General features: G+C 30.4%; 1 protein-coding gene across 1 annotated transcript in view; it reads right to left on the reverse strand.

Annotated features, from left to right (window-relative positions):
• Positions 1–2,098: 2,098 nt before the first annotated feature.
• LOC136975651 (actin nucleation-promoting factor WASL-like) overlaps positions 2,099–18,645 on the reverse strand; it is an 84,374-nt gene continuing 67,827 nt past the window's right edge. Inside the window, exons 8-12 of the mRNA XM_067270746.1 lie at positions 17,164–17,323; positions 10,620–11,083; positions 3,616–3,708; positions 3,155–3,260; positions 2,099–2,465 (exon numbers count right to left, since the gene is read on the reverse strand). Coding sequence (XP_067126847.1) covers positions 2,416–2,465; positions 3,155–3,260; positions 3,616–3,708; positions 10,620–11,083; positions 17,164–17,323 — 873 coding nt within the window. The 3' untranslated portion in view covers positions 2,099–2,415. The remainder of the gene's footprint in view (positions 2,466–3,154; positions 3,261–3,615; positions 3,709–10,619; positions 11,084–17,163; positions 17,324–18,645) is intronic.

Raw genomic sequence — 18,645 nt, forward strand, 5'->3', positions numbered from 1 at the left:
CCGCCTATAACACTTACTTCGTATGACAATATTATCCGACCGTTCTCGCGCTAGCACCGTCGGAGAAATATGTCGATAAAAATAAAAATAGCATTTTATTTAATCTTTCGATTATAGAAATTTTCTTCTTCGGAACATTTAATTATAAATTATAAACCAGCAATTATTATTGTGACGTGGTCACCATGTCGGGCTGCAATTTTTAATCATATTTTTCATTTACAATATATGCCCTCCACCTCAAATTAATAGTGGCTTGCCCCCGTACGTCATACTTTTCCTTTAACAATACAGTCGTTCCGGTCATCTATTAACTCCTTTTCGGGGAAAGTTGTAAATTGAAATAACCTGACTTCCGGTTTGCATCCGAAGTTCTTATATAGTTAATCGGGGCCTCCCGCCCCTACGGCTTCCATATCTGGTCCCGTCTTTCATCTATATAATTCTGTTCTCGAGATTAAGGACGGACAGCGACAGTGAAAAGTTATAGGTCTACAATTTTTTCAAATTGCACCCCAACAATTATTTGATTAAAATAAACTTAATGTAGAAAATTGAGCTTTTTGTTTTTCGGTCAAGAAGCTTTTAATTTTCCTAAAAACATATTTTCTGACAGCATTTTGTATTTAATTTAACAAAGCTTCCTTCGTACGTTTTTATTCGATTTAAAATATGTCCGCAACTTTAATTGCCGATTGTACCGATTGTCGTCGTTATAATTAAGCTATAAATGATTTTTATACAAATATTAATCGTATTTACACTTAAAATACTCGATATAAATTGCGAACACACACCAAAACAAAGAATTATCACCGGCGAGAAATGCTGCTCTCTTTAAATTTTACTCCGTACGAAGGGAAAAATAAAATACAATTTTGGAAACTATGGCGATGCACTTTCTTCGCAACTATCTTTCGAGTATATCTCCTCGGGTTACTTTTCAAAATACTCACTGGCAAAATATAGAAAAATATTTCTACCAAAAAGTACCGGAGTGGAAAGACAACAATCCTAACAAAATCATAAGGTTAAAAAAATTTTGTTATTATTGTCATCTTTGTGTAGTATGCAATCTCCACATACTTCTTTTATGATTAATACGAGTAAATATCAATGGATACAATTTCGTATTAGTCACGTTTCTAAGTCGTGAATCCAAATACTCAAATTATTTCCTATCTAAAAAAATCTGAAACGAAAAGCATTGGAAACATTCGGCATTATTTAAGGGGAGAGAGATGAATTCTTGGAAATTCAAAAATTTAAGAATTTCGACTAAAGTGTATACAAGTGAATGAAGAAAATCATTTAATAAAATAATTACAAAATTTGGATAAAATAAATTAAATAATCCACTACTTTTATATAATCACAGAATTAGGCTACTTTAATGTAAATTGCTTAACATCACTATCTTTATTCTGCTTTTAACTAATAAAGTAATTTAAGTTTTAATTTTAAGTAGATATTTATTCCAAAAAAAATAAATAAATATTTGCTTTTTTTTAAGACCAAAAACAAAATCGTTAAATTTACAACAAAATTTTCGATGTGTTGAATTTACCATTTAAAATAATCATATTATTGTGCCAACAATAATCTGCATTCAAAAACGTTACAACAGCAGATATCAATTTCAAAGAATGTAATATAATTACTTGGAGTATATATTAACAGTCATTACCAATAGTTAATTTAATATGACATATATAAACGTGTTAGTAACTTGAGACACTCTCAGCATTTTCAAACTGTTACGTTCCACTTTTGGGAAGCAAATATAGAACTATTCAAGTTTTGTACAAAATTCAAAACACTTGTCTGGAAAATCAACTTATTTACATAAAAATATTTATTTTTGAAGAAAGTGTGGAGAGTTTCGTACGTACAGTTCGATACAACGGAACGGTAATTTATGAATCAATACTTACCTTCTTAACGTTCCATATTTCTGAGCGAAAGTTCGACTTACACAAATACCAACTCCACGTAGCGTATGTTTTTATGGATAAATTTTCCATTAAGAAGATGCTAGGGAAGTATTTTTATACGCCGTACTTTCGTAACGCACGAAAACAATAGAATACAACTGTAATGAAATCCATAATTTATTTCCCGTTCATTGACAAAACGTAACAACAAATTGTCACCCGAATCCACACAAAATATAATTTGGACAGGTGATATTTAAGTCTGTCGATCGTAGCTTTGGTATAAAGAGCGAAAAATCCGAACCCAAATCGATGTTGGAAATCTTATTCCGAATTCTCGTTGGCGAAAAATGGATTCTGGCACGTAAGGGCAACTCCTCCGTTGCCCGCTCTGGGAAAAAAACGGAAGATGGCCGTGGATGGCCACCGAAATTTTAAGTACGGTAGATCTCGCGTACAAACCCTACTCGAAATCCTAAAATCAATCTTCCCATTCGTCGTCGTCTTCGTCGCTTTCCGAATCGCTATCGTCTGCAACATACAAAATATTAAGTCCTACTTTGACCTTCCGAAACTTGCTTACATTTATTTTTGTGTATTTCACAGTTCACAAAATAAATTATTCAACTAGATCATTCTAAGCAAATTCAAAATTTAAATATATTTTCGGTTAATGAAAACGTAATAATTGAATTGGATCGTCTAAATACAATATTAAATACTGTAATTCAGTTATTTGTTATTAAAGCAATAAAAATGAGAACTATTTCGTAAAACTACAAATTTTTAATTGAAGATTTCCTAATCACCGTTAACTTCCTGTTTCCGGTGTCCACTGTCTTCAATTAAGTGATCATTCGACATTGTTACTGCAGAGTATAAAAGTGTATGTAATTTTTCGAGTCGGAGTGAACGTCGAGATTTAAAATTAAAACCAACTGTTTCCATTGAAATCCAAGAAAACAGGTCGTCCGATGCTTTCTTAAGCCACTGTATCTCGATAAAGTGTTATGTTTAGACCAATACACAAATTTATTTATTTTTAAACGTATCTAAATATTAATAAGATAAGGCGTGGTGAAATAACCGGGAGAAAATGTGGCCTTTTCCATCTGACGGTTGACCACTAATTTTTTTATAGTGTTTATTAAACGAAGTGACAACTTTTAACTACCATCGATTTTATATTCGTGGACTTTATTAAATTAGACAATACTCACCTGTTTCTTGCAGAGCTCGAGCACGTTCTTGAAGAGCGTGTGCCAGAGCTCCGGCTAGTCCTTCTAAAGGAGCAGAAGTGGGCGCATTCCTAACTTCTTCCGACACCTAAATCATAAAACATTCGACATTATTAAATTAATAATTGAGATAAAACACGTACTGTTTATCCAACTATTATAAGCATTTAATAATTACTATTGAAACTGTATGTTTTGACATTAGATTTAATAGATTTATTTGAAGTTTAATCGTAACGAAACGCTTAAATTTTTTATTCAATTTCGAATTATATCATGCCAATGACAATACCGTCGTTTAAAAAATACAGTGTTAAATATAAATAATTATTAACTTAACATTTGAAAATAGTTCGGAGCACTGTCAGAAAATAATACGGCCATTAAATGCAAAAACTTTTAAAAAATCGCAGGTCATTCTATGTTGAATATTTTTCACTTACCGGTCTGAGCTCTATGCCTTGACGTATTTCGTCTAGAAGTGCACTTCTGTCATTTGGCGATACTTTAACAGACTCCTCGCTGACATCCACGTGCTTTTGTAGAATAAACATGAAAATGTACATGTATTAGAATACATCTTTTTAAAATTATTATTTTATTTATTTTTTATGTTTTGAAGGATTCGCTGGAAATGGCGTTTATCATTCCAATCTTTTATATTTGAAAAATGGTATGAATATTACAAATACGTGGAAGATGGCAAAAATTGTATTAGTAAAGTCACAAGCATAAAAAATTTTTTATTTCCAATTGCCAGACAAATTCCACCGAAAATGCTTGGAAAATGTATTTAATTCTTTCTGTACCAATGCATTTTAAAAACCTAATGGCCCTCTTCGGTACTGCATATATACGACTCAAGAATTCTCAAAATTATCAAGCAGAGGTTTCTTTGAATATACTTAAATTTGCGAACTTGATGTCCCGTTTGACATCTTGAGGAATTGTGCAGTACGTGAATAAGTCATTAAATCTTTGCAATTAAACGAGCATGTGATAAATTTTAGCAAACAACAACGGCCGGATGACATTCGAACTATCATAAGGCTAATTAATAAACAATTGAATAACAAAATTTGGCCTAAAGGTAGGAGGTTAGGCCATCATCTTGTTTAATTTAATAATTATCCTACAATTTATTATATTTAACAAATTTAATTAATAAGTCTAAAAGTTTGTGAGGCTGATTTGAATATAGCTATATGAGTAACATGGTGGGGTAAAGCTTAAAGTTATTGCACTTGAGAGAGTCACAAGAACAAAGGATGAGACGATTATCAAGTTAGCCGATTAACGATGAACTATTAACCGGATTGTATAACTGTACGATTAATTATTAACTAATCTTTATATTTAAAAAAACCTGACAAAATTTCAATTTCTTTTAAATTTTATTTTTTACAACCTTTTTCAGTTTAATTTAACCATTTGAAATAGTGGTTTTGCTTAGTACCTGTCAATTAAATACAATTAAATTATGTATGGTACTTCTGGTGTAAAGTTGTATGAAAATTTTGAAAATTAAATTACATAAATTATCCTTGATAAAATTAGGTTCTACTATTATATTAAGTTTTATAAATGAGATGAAAACCATATTTAGACATTTATCATTTGGGTGTAGGGCATGGAGGCTTGCTTTTGCTCATTGATATTGATAGTTCATCAAAGTGCTTCTTCTCCATTCTCCCCATCTCTTCTTTATACTGCTGTATACTCCAATAAATGTATGCATGCACTGTATACACGTATATTTTTTGTGATGTGATTGCTAATTATTCAGTGAAATTTGCTGACACTGGAGGGGCAAAATGCCCATCAAACCCTATTCACCAATCAGATATTTGATTTGTACACAAAGAAAAAAGGCTGATTGCTTTGTTTTTTTTCCTATCACTATTGATCAGTAAGAAACACTACAATCTCTATCAGTTTATTCAGTATACTAGCAAGCAAACAGCATGATATTGTAATAAAGTATGTTTATTATGCATCATAAAGAAATCAATAATAGAAATCAGTCTCTTGCTTAGTTAACATCCTGTCAGTATTCCATTCTAGCAGGGCTGCTTGCTTGACGTTTAAACTAAGAATAACTGTATAATTGGCTATGTGATTGACAAAACTGATACAACTGGCACATAAATAATTACATTCATCAGCTATGTGGGATTCTTAAATTTAAAATGCTTGGACACTATGCACACACTCTTCCTCCATTCCCTTAATGTCCTGGCAGATCATTTTCTATTCTCGAGTGACAAATATAATTAACCAAACTCATCCGTAATAGCTAGGGTTGCCAACTGTCCAATTTTGTCTGAAACTGTCTGGTTTTATGAGTCTTGGTTTTAGTTTGGTCTCAGCTGGAGTCCAGCTGAGACCAAACTAAACATTGAACAATTTCATTTGAAGATTGTACTGTGATAATTTACTAATAACTTAATTTATTATGATAATTTTGATTATAATAAGTTTCTTGATATTAATTCAGGATAATGTTTTGTTATCTTTCTTAATATGAAGTGTGGATTATATACTTTCTTAGCAGTTCTATATTGATGTCATTCTGAGGAATAAATGCTACTTCTGGCAGTCACATTTTTCCATTATTCTATATATATAAAATTACATGTCCTGACTGACTGACTCATCACCACCCAGAGCAAACCACTGAACCCAGAGGTGAAATTTGGTACACAGTTAGGGTACATCATGAAAGTGCACACTAAGAAAGGATTTTTTGAAATTTCCCCCCACAGGGGAGAGGGAGAGGATTAAGTCTTAATCTAAAGAACAGCTTCTACTGTACTATTTTAGATGTGAGTTTTTGTTTTTGGTAGAATAACAATTTCCAAATGTACAATATTTACCAAATCATCCAAATCATTTGCCTGAGCAACGCCTGGCTCATTTGCTAGTAATTGATAAATTAACTGATTTATGTCACAATTACCGCAATGCAATGCAATTAATAAAATAATTAGCAATGCAATAACTATCTACTTATTTAAAAATGAAAAATTTCTTTCAAAAAATAAGCAAATGGCATTGAAAATTAATCAATTTGATGTGGTAATTAGATCTGAATAAGGCTGAAGCTTGTTTTTTAAAAATATATATTAGTACCATAATAGAACATTCATTTTGAATAAAAAGTTTAGACTGAAAACAAGTATGAAAAGCTAGCAATTTTTAATGAAACAATGTGTCACCACAATTATTCTGAAACATCATTATTGATAATCGTCATTTCTTTAAACATCAGTCATTTTTATTTAATATTAATTTACTACTTTTTAAATTTAAAGTTATTAATGTCTTTTTTCCAATGGAATGATTATTGGAGGAGCCTATTAGCAAACTTAATGGTTACATCTCCAACAAAAACCACATATCTCTGGTATTATATCAACACAGCAACATGTCTTCATGTGATTACATGATCTAACTGAATAGCAGGATATTCCTGTAAAACTGACCCCACTACCAGGTCTGAATAGTAATTTATAGTGCACATAATAGGTAAATAGAAGTTGGTTGAAGCCCCCACTCCGGATCAATTTTTTTTTATCAAAATCTTTTAAATTAACTTAATTTATAATTATTAAATATAAGACAAGATGGTGGCCTAATCACTTACCTTTAAATCAAACTATATTTTTTAATCAATCACTTAATTACTAGCCTTAAGACAGCTCAAATTTAATATGGCTCTAGCTGTTATAATAATTAAATATTTAAGTTGGTGTGAATACATTTCAACAAGTTAGAAAGCTTTATTTATTTGGTATTGTTATACATTTCAAAAATGAGAAGCTTCCTCTTCAGATACAATTGAGTACAGTATTTTTTGCAGCAATTATAATAAGTTACAAATCCGAATGCAATAATCCACGATAAATCTTTTAATTATTATTCTATTGCTAATAAAGTATTATACAAACAGCTATTTGTAATGTAAATGTTTAGCATCCAGACCTATGGATCTACAAGCAAATCTTGCCTGTGAGTATTTTCATATTAACAGGATGATAAATATATGTTTTCCTTATATATAGGGTAAATTTAAAAACTATAAAAATTTTTTTTACTAAATTTGATATAGCTGCAAAGTTAAAGAATAAAGTAGATTTTAATACATGATGATCAAATTAAATTGCAAAATGTGAATTTTTCAGGTGTTGTGTATAAGTTAAATTGTACTTGTAGTGAAGAAATGTATTATATAGGAGAAATTAAACACTGGGAGCAAGACTGAAGGAGCATGAAGCCATTTTTCAGTTAAAATATCATGGTTCTCTCATTGCAAAGAGAATAATTATGGATTGATACCCGTAATATTAAAATATAGGGTTGAATCAAAAGTTTGTTTGGGTATTTACATAGTGTCATCTCTGTCATGTTGATCAAGTTTTAACTTGTCTAGGTCAGAATTATGAATATGCAACAAATGCAATTATGCAACAAAAACTCAAAAGAAGATATGTGCTGTATATGGGAAGATGCAGTTAACTGATTGAACATGCCAGAAATGGTTTGCAAAATTTAGGGCAGGAGATTTTTCTCTTGAAGCCACCTGAGTCAGGATGGTCCTTGACCATAATGGCTTTAATCCAAAATGATTGGGATAGAATAACACAAGAGATAGCAGACACCTTAGAGACATCCCAAACATCTGTTGTCAGACATTTGACTAACCTTGGATACAGTTCCTGTTATGTTTGGGTTCCCTATCAGTTAAATGAATGAAACCTTATTGAGCATGTTTGTTTGTGATTCACTTTTAAAATGCAATGATGATGATCCAGTTATAAAGTGATTATAAAATGATGATGAAAAATGGATTGTTTACAACAATATTCAATGAAAGAGATCTTAGAGTAAGCCAGGTGAAAGCTGGTTTGCATCCCAATAAAGTAATGATTTCAGTTTGTGGGATTGGATACAGGTTCTTTATTACAAGCTTTTAAACAACAACCAAACAATTGATTCCAATAAATATTGTCTCCAACTGGATGAACTGAAGGCTGCAGTGCATCGAAAAGTCTGAAACTTGTGAATTGATGAGGAGTGGTATTCCATAATAATAATGCAAGGCTGCACATATCATTGAATGTGTACTAAGAACTTCTAGATTTCAACTGGGATGTTTTGAGTCACCCTCCATATTCTCCAGATATTGTTCCCTCAGACTATCATCTTTTTCATTTGTTGCAAAATAATTTAAATGGTATACAATTTCAATCTTTAGAAAGTATCAAAAATCACATTAATATTTTCTTCAATCAGAAACCCATGCAATTCTACACAGATGGAATTATGAAACTACTCATCAGATGGTGTAAGATTATTGAACAGAAGAGAGAATACATTGTGTATTAAAGGTTAATTATTTATTCCAAAATAGTGTTTTTTTATTTCTCTCTAAAAACCAAACAAACTTTTGTTCAACCCTATATTATATAGGGAAAAATATGTATATTTGCAATGGTTTGAAGAACACATCGCAATAATAAAATGTAAAAATTAGTTTAATTTAAATAATAGAATGGATATTATGGTATCCCTTATAATATGATGTACTATACTTCTCAACTATAAAAGAAATTATAAACGCAAACTGGTAAAAGAAAACAAGTTACATGACTAATTTGTTGAACAATCAGTACTTTGTATCTTTTATTAGATATATTAATTACAAAAATTGTAATTATGTATTCCTTTGTGAATTTATAGCCTGAGGAGGGATTAAGAAAAATTTAATCCAAAATGCAATTCTGTTTATAAAGGAAAAGAATAAAATAGCTGGTTTTTTTAAAAATATTATATGTATATATATTTGTGTATATTGATACAAGTACTTTTGCAGATTGTATTTATTTATATACGAGCCTGTGCATATAGGAAAATTCAAAAATTTATAACGTTCCAGAACAAATATCTGTTTAAAATGAGAATCATTCAATTATTTTTCTGATGAAGGCCTTTCAAAACGGCCGAAAATGTTTGATAATTTGAATTAAAAGCTGCATTATAAAGGTGTTTGTGTGTCATTTAGTACTAGTTTAAAAAAAATATAAATTGTTCATCTATTAAGACATTTAACTGGTTCTGTGTTTTCCTTTCCTATTCAGCTGAAGCGAGTACTGAGACATATTTTGTCTCCTTGATGATGATAAAAATTTGAATGTATTGAATTTATTTAACAGATTAAGAAGTAATAAGAAGTCTTAATCTATTAAAATGTGTTGTACTGCAATTCTTTGTATTATCAAGCAGTTATAATACATATCAATACCCTTTGAAATAAAATATATTTTTTTAAAAGTTCCATGACACTGTAATGTTAATATTTCATTCTTTATACACTAACCCAGAAAATTATGGATGTAATTTTATATCAAACTTTCAATTTTTTGTATTTATTTTAAGCTATTCTTAAATATTTCAAGAATAAGCTGATTGCAATGCATAAATTTTGTTTGTGTTTTAACATTATTATAATGTGATATTATTCCTTTAATATTATCTTAAATTTCAGGATGTATTCAGTTATTTGATCCATTTACAAAATATTCATAAAACTTTAAATATTTTACTGCAATGAAAGAATTAAATTGAAATTCAATGAAACAATATTGAAACAAATTATTGAAGATAAGAAATAAATTTTCCTTTCCTTTGAATAATAAAGAAGATTCAGGTTAAAAACATATTAATCAAATTAAATAACATGTTAGTTGAAACTATTCAATTTCCAATGTACGTACAATGTACTGAAGGATTTCATTTATATATTTTCTATGTATTTATAATCTCTCTGTCCTGTTAAATCTGCTTTGAGTTTACGAAAAACATGAAATATACAGATAAAAGTATAGATTACAAAGAGAATGGTAAAGCGCACTCTCTTTCAGTTTTCTTATCATTTAATATAATAATGGTGCACAACTATATTTTGGGCATTTTTTAAAATTGGTCTTAATTGTTATCTTTTTCAAAAAAGATCAGTCCTTTGTAATAATCAATTGTTCAAAAATAAAACTCTTTCATAATATGTTAATAGATCTCAACTAGTAAAATAAGTTTATAATAATAAATTGCACATCACTATGACATTATTTTGAAAATGTTCATATAACCTGCTAGGGATTAAACATTTTGTTCATTAATCCTTTAATAATTTATTGTTCACATATTTGAACAATCAACTTATTTCAAAAATTATTAAAACAAAAATATACTTTATAATACACAATGAGATCTAATTTAATTTAACTAGTGGAACTCATTTTCAGTTATTTAACAAAAACAAAAAAAGTTATTAATTGAATTATTGTGAAATATTTGGAATATAAATAAATTTTTAAAATATTTATGCTATGTTAGAATTAAGATTATAGCAAAATTAAAATGAAAAATTTTTTTAATATATACTTACATTTAATGTAACACCTTTTCTAATACCCTCTAAAAGAGCTGATCTAGCATCTGGAACTGGAAAACTACTTTTGCTATTATTTACATTATTCTGAGCTGAAGGACACATATCCGGAGGAGGTGGCGGCGGCGGCGGAGGAGGTGGTGGTGGAGGCGGAGGAGGAGGAGCAGAAGTGGGTGCCGAGGGTACTGGTGGAGTGGGAGGAAGAGGTGGTGGGACACGCATGGATGTCGGAGGTAGTGGGGGTTGAGTAGTATTTGAAATTAATAATGAAGTAGGTTTATTGCTTGGAGGAAGTGGTGGTGGTATGGCGGGACCTCTGTTTGGAGGTACGGGTGGAACTGGCGGTGGCGGAGCAGCATTTCGCATTGGTAATGCCGGTGCAGCCACCCGTGTCGACGGTACGGGACTCGGTTGGTGATGTGCTGCGGAAACATCTCTGGCAGGGACTGGAGGTGGTTGACCTAAAAAGTATTAAAATACTATATTAACCTTAATAGTCTAATTTATTATCCAATTTAATGATTTAAACTCATATAAATTTAAATGCCTCAAAAGTTAAATGGCAATACCATGAAAAAATGCATGTAGCCACATGAGAACTGCTGGACTGGTAGGTGACAATGATATCCAAATGATTAAGTTTGCATAAACATCAGGTCATGTGCTATCCAGTTTTGGGCTATATAGACCAGCAGCCAGTTTGGGTGTTAAATGCTATTGGCAATGGTTTGTGGCAGCCAAACTTTCAAAGAAGCATAGAAAATGCCTCATAGATGTCAGTGGGCTGAATATCATCAGTTAATGGCTGGGGAACAAGACCGTATCCTGGAGCTTCAGAACCTTGGTTTGTTGATGTGACCAGTTGTTTTGTGTTGATCACGACGTGAATACCATCCATCAATTTAAGACACGACAGATGTAGGAACATCTCCATGCTGAAGAGGAGTGAATTGCACTGTCATACGACAGAACGCACAAACCAGCAAATTTGTCAAAAGGCCGTCAGAACCCATTTGCCTTGGCACAAGCCACCAGTCACCGTCAACAGGTGCATCTTTGTCCACCCATTCACAACAGGTATGAAGACAGGCCACGTGCACGACAACTGGAGTGCCATTAACTGATTAATATGGAACTGTATGCCTTGTGTGGTTATTTGTCATCACAACTGGACCATTGAATGGCATCAGGTATTGTTTACAGATGAATCCCACTTCTGCTTGTGAAGGAAGGATAGCTGAGAACAGGTGTGGCAGTATCCTGGGAAACACTATGCTAACCCTCTTCACTGAGAATCACACTGGGCATCATGTTCAATCAGTGGACAGCCCTGGTGCACATTTCTGGTACTCTGACAGCAAACCAGTATGTCACGTGAATTGTGGAACCAGTGGTTCAGCCACTGGTGCAGGCTGCACCCAACATGGTAATCCAGAAAAATAATGCCTGATTGCATGTCGCAAGACAATCTCTCCAACCTGAACAGAATTCGCATCCTTCCCCAACCAACAGCCCAGATCTCTCTCATGAACACTTGTGGGACCTCATCTGATATGAGGTTCACCAAGGACTACTGCCACATACTGTAGATGACATGCATGCCACAGTGGATGCAGCTTGGCAAGGGATACCTTGGGCAACCATCAATCACTTCATTGATAGTATGCCTTGCCATATAGCGACCTGTATAGTTGCCCAAGTGAGCCATATTTGTTACCGAATAAATAGTCTGTTGCATATCTTTGTTCTTGTAATCATTTGCACATCTCTGTCACCTCTATCAATCCTGCAATGTGCATGTAGCTACATACACATTGCAGGATTGATTGGACCTGCATTCCTTCATGGTGCTGTGATTTCACTTTTAAATTAAGGAGTGTATAATTATAAATAATAACAGTAAATGCAATATAAATATTATATTTAAAAATTTCAGTATATTGGAAAAAAATTTATTCTCATTATAAACTTTTGTTAATAAAACTGTTCTTATTACAGAAATCTATTTACAATAGACTGTCAACAGTTAAACTTTTGTAACTCAACTTTTATTTTTTAACCAATTTCCACTGACTTAATGCATCTGTAGTTCTGTAAGGTCATGGTAGTTTTGAGATGACATTTTGCTACTCAAAATTTAAGATCAAAAGACTATTTCAGATCTAATGTTGTGTGCTTTCTTTTGTATTTTCAAGAGGATGGATATTATCATCACAGAATTGAAGATTTGTATTGTGTATGATTGCATCTCTGGTTCCATGACATAAAATTCAAATTTTTGCAACATTTTATGCCTAAAATAATAATCTTATTCTTAAATGCAAATTGGTCAATCAAATCAGCATTTTAAAGTCTTTTTTAAACTTTTTGATTTTGAAAATGAAAAAATATAACTAACCTAACATATCTGTGATTTGACAACTTACTGAATTATCAACTAATCAAGTTCATCTGTATCTCATGATTTAAAACTTAACATTCATACTGTACAAATTTCACTATAAAGTTTGAATTGTTTGCTGATATTGGCTAGTTAAACAATCATTTTCTTTCTAAATTAGACAGAAATGGCAAACAAGAGAAAACTAAAGACTTTTTTGTCAATATAAAAAAAAAATCCAGTAATGAGTTGCTTAACTTTCCCAGCAACATTTAAAACTGTGTGTGGTGTTATCTGTTACAATATTACATTTTTTAAAAAACTTTTATATTTTTAACTATTATAAAATGGCAAAAAGTTAATTTTGAGTGTAGGGATGAATTTTATAAAAAATTGTAAATGCTAATAGTAAGAATGAGCAGGGCTGTGGAGTTGGAGTCGTGGAGTCAGAGAGGAATTTCTGGCCAGAGAAGTCGAAGTCAGAAAAAAATGTGTCGACTCCAACTCCCACATTTTAAATTTACTTCAGTTTTTTTTATTTAAATGAAAAAAAAATTATTATATATTTATTAATTTTTAAAAATCTTTTTATATTTTGTTATAATTCGCTGATTTTAAATACAAAATGCATCAATTTAATTTATTAAATATGTAGTGTTCTTTGTAGTATTTGTGTTTAGTAGTTAAATTATTTTGACCCAATTGAATTTAAATATTTTTGAATCATTCTTTTATTATCCCTGTAATTTATACATAAAATAACTGTAAATTACATGGATTTATACATTCTGTCTGTTTATTTTCTATTAATAATGTGCATTTTCTCTTTGAAAATTTGTTTTTGGAATTGCTGTCTGTTAAACCTCAATTTAAAGTTTTTTTTACATTTGAGAATATATGATTATTATGAATAATTTGACATTTTAACAATTAAATAAATTTGAAAACTTATTAGTTATAACTCTCAATATCACACTGAATTGTTATATGTAACAGTAAACAATCATCTTTCAACATCACTTCTCTGGTTTCTTATTGTTTATATAAAAAGTATATTCTTTTTTCATAATTAATAAAACAGACAGACATATTACGACTTAAATTTATTTTTAATAAAAATAATAAAATCAAACTATAGAATAATTAATTATTCAAGTTTTAAAAAAACTTAAATTTAAACAGACAATTACAAAAATAAATTTTCAAAAAAGCAAAAATTCAATCTTTAATACAAAATAAAATAAACAAAATGTATAAACCCATAAAATTTACAACTACTGTACTTTATATAAAAGTTGCATTGATTTGAAAAAGTTTATTCATTGAGACACAAACCAATGATCTCACACCATACATTTCTATATTCAATGGTGAGAAAATGCTGTTTCACTGTTGAGCTCAGTGGTCTCAATGACCTGAAAGACTGTTGAATACTCAACAACTAACATGGCAACTTCCCTGAAAAAGTAAATTTTGCTTATAGAAACTATCCATTCACTCCTGCTGTGGATGCTGTAATAGACGACAGGTTAATGAACAATCTGCATACAATAAAATGATTGCATGATTATGTTGGACAATTTGGTCAATATTGAAATATTAAGCTTTTTTTCATAAACAATCTACCTTCACGAATTTGTCCAAAATTGATTGAGATGCTATTTGGCCCTCTAAGTCTTTCTAATGATATAAATATTCAAGAAATTCAAATTATTAAAGAAAGACGCAGTATACAAGAAAATGATACAGATAAGGGTTCATTTGAATAAAAAGATTTATTCGAATAATGGTTAAGCGAGTTACTGTAATTATTTAGCAAAACAGTCACAATTGTTGTCTTCTCCTTAATTAAGTCAGCCGTCATAAAAAGTGCCCTTTCAACGAAACCATTTCTTTTTTCTACAAAATGTGACATCAGATCGTTCAACGGAGGGACTCAATGGAAAATTCACTGTTGAATCAACCATTGAATATAGAAATGCAAGAACAAATACGAGTAAAGCACACTGCCACTGAACCATACAGTCTTCAATGAAAGATTCTGCAAAACTTACTCATAAATTACTTGGAATTTTTTAACTTTAATTTTCTTGAAAACATTTGAGAAGCATGCTTTCTTTGTTAGCTCAATAAAGGTTTATCCACACAAGCAATGTTAATGAAATCCCAAAAGACCATATAGTAACCTGCCCTTGTTAGAAAAACAAATGAACAGTTCAGACAAGTTTGGACATACTGGATCAAAACAAGCAGCAAGTGATTGTGGTGAATGTGCAGAAGTGCAAGAAGATTGCAAAAAGTGGCTGAAAAATTTAACAAAAATTATAAACTATAGCCTAGATGATGTTTTAAACCTAAACAAAAAAAAAAAGACTTAGTATTTAAATTTCTACCAAACAAAACAAGTGTTCAAAGGTGATTCATATCACAGAGATAAATAAACAAACATGTAACTCTTCTTTTGAGAGCAAATATAACAAGTAAAAAAAAAAAAAACCGTTGTCGTTATTAATTAGAAAATCTTTAAAGTCTTAATGTCTCTACAATGGCAAGGTGTTTCTTATAGAATGTGTAACAAAGAAGAAAGCATGTCATCTTTTTCTGACTGGTTAAAAAAGTTAGGCACCCACATGATTACTAAAAGCACAAAAATTATTCTTTTTACCTACAATTGCAGTGCATATTCAATGATTTCCATTTCTTAAAGCTATAACAGTTGTTAGCCTTCTTAACATCAACCACATTCCACACAGTCAAATAAGACAATGTGTGCTTAAAAAAAAACCACTTCAAACATCATCAATGTTCTTTTTTGTCATCTCCATGTGTTGGGTTATTTTATATTAAATGTTCTCCATGCAGTACTCTACACAGTTACAAACTGGTAAGCTATCTAAATCAGGGATTTATGCATTAAGGCTATCTAAACACAAAAAATTCCCATTTTTACATTGGCTCAACAAACAGATTTGTTACTAAAAGAAATTAAATAACATTTTAATTCAGTAGCTTGTGGGCAGGCATATGATCATCTCACATTCAATGGACTTGGCAAAAAGAAGTTATGGTGCACAGGGACAAGCCAGTCCTTATTGAAGAGTATAGAGCACAAGGCACCACAAGAATACTAGATCAAATAGACATTTAGACTATCTAAAAATATCAATATCATTAACACCAAAGAGGTTATCATTATGCAGGTTAGCTGAAAGCCAATTTTAAACAAAACAATGTAAAGAAACTTGTCAACAGAATATTAAGAGAAAAAGAATAAATTTAACATGCAAGTAATTTAAAAAATTGATACTTGTAAGAATTTTAAACTTATACAGTAATACTTATGTGTAAATATTTAACTTAATTTACAATATTTTTAAATTGTTATTGTTTAAAAAATCTTATGCAATTTTATTTAAATGATAAAATTTGAAAATTAAAAAAATAAATAAAATATCTATAATATAAAGTGAGTTGTTCTACATAATTTAAACTTAAATCGTCACTTTCAAAAGGCGGGGGATTCAGTCGGAATGCTCAGGTGATAAAGACTGTTTTTCTGACTTTGTTTACATAATTTGCAAAACCAGTAGTCCAGTATAATAAGTCCTAATAATAGATATGTCCTAGTTGACAATTTTAGTTTAAATTATTAATATAAGGACAGAAAGGCATATAAATGAGTTGCTCTAAAGCTCAACTTAAATATTTTTGTTCTTTTAGTCAAAGCCTGCTATACTAAAACATAATATTAAATTATTTGTTGTTCTTTAAATTTAAAACTGGTTTTATGTGGAGATGGAGATGGCTCTAAAGGAGCCAAAAATTTTTTTAATTACAGTATATGCTTGGTAACCTCAATAAGCAGTATGTTTAATATTTGTTATTTCTTATCATTTTTTTACATATTAAATTAACCTTTTTTTACTATTGTACTAAAATTAAAATTAATGTTTTTACTTAATTTAAGAAATTTATCTTTTATATTCTTTTCCTACAAAGTGTAATCAATTATCTGAAGTTGTTCCACATAGATTATTTTGGATAATCAACACTACTGTATTATGAATTGTATTACATTATGAAAAGATTTTAAGTGTAAAACAATCTCTGCATAATATACAATTAATTAAAAAGTATTTTATATCTAATAACATTTCATACCAGCTGGTTTTACTTCTTTAATTGCATTCATAACATTATTTTTGGACAGGAAATCATAAATAAAATTTCTTGTCTGCTTATCAGCCAAGTGTTTCTCAGATACACCTGCACATTTAAAAAATTCCCTCAATTGTGGATCCAATGCCTCTGATTGCGATATCTATAGGAGAAAATTAAATAAGTGAGAAAATATATTATTATAGCAATTATAACTGTGAATCATATTCATAATTCTTCAATAAAATATAAATTCATAAATTAATTAGTTTGTTTATTTTAACATTTAATTGAAATTTACAGATGCATAATTTATCTTAATCTTAATTCAAAAACATGACTTTGATAAATAAAAATAACATTTGCTTGTCAAAACAGTAAGAAATTACTATTAAGACAGACAAAACATTAAAATTAAAAATACAGTAGAGCATCGATTATCTGACCCCCGATTAACCGACTTATCGGTTAACCGACTGCGTTCTAGTCGGCAAATTCAAATGTCCGCTAGTGATGTGACATTACAATATTTGGTTATGTCTTGGCTACTTTAATATTATTTTTGTTAAATTTTTGCATGTTTTAGCTGGCAGCACTGGCTCGACCATGAAAGGGAGGCTAGTGTTTATTAAACTAGGCCTAATACACTATACTAATAATGTATTTTTTCATACTTTTCGGTTATCCAACTTTTCAGTTATCCGACCAACCCCAGTCCCCAATTGAGTCGGATAATCGATGCTCTACTGTAAATAATTTTAATATTAAATGAAATCAGATGAAAAAGTTTGCTAACTTTTTTCAAGCTTACATTCATTATTTCTTTACAATAGTAATAAAAACCTTTAAACTATCAAATATTTTATCAAAATATTCATGGCTTATTTGTTCTTTGCAAGAAAGTCATAAGCATCTCAATGTCCTTTACTGTATATATTAAAAGTAGCTGCTCCTAGGTAGTAAGTGTTCCTGGGGATATTCTGATCATTCTCTCTCATCTTCGAGAGGTGGTATCTATGTCACAAGCTGATTTTTGGTGGCTAAACATTTGTTTACATCTCGAGAAATCATTGCTTCTCCCAAAATTTGATTCTGGACAACTTTTTCTCTCAAAGGTTCTCTTGTTTTCCAGAGACAAGTGGATAGCTGTCTTTTGAAAAGTCTTTTGTCTGTAACTTCAATTTAGTTATATGAAATATGGACAACTGAATGCTATGCATGTTAGACAATTATATCAGAGGACATCCTCTATCTTGGAAAAGAATATTTCAAGATAGAGATAAAACTTTTGATCTTTTTTTTAAAGCAATCACTTATATTTCATTCTGATTCTGAAACACCACTGATTTCATCTCTTTTTAATAATTTTACATTAATTATTGAACCAACTGAACATGCTGTTTGTTAACCTTATCCATTACTTCCAGCCATCCATCCCTAAGTATTTTTCAAAATATTACCATCACTTTTCTAACTAACTTAGAT

This window comes from Centruroides vittatus, unplaced genomic scaffold (genome assembly GCF_030686945.1).
Source record: "Centruroides vittatus isolate TY-2023 unplaced genomic scaffold, ASM3068694v2 contig_377, whole genome shotgun sequence".
Classification (NCBI taxonomy): Eukaryota; Metazoa; Arthropoda; class Arachnida; order Scorpiones; family Buthidae; genus Centruroides; species Centruroides vittatus.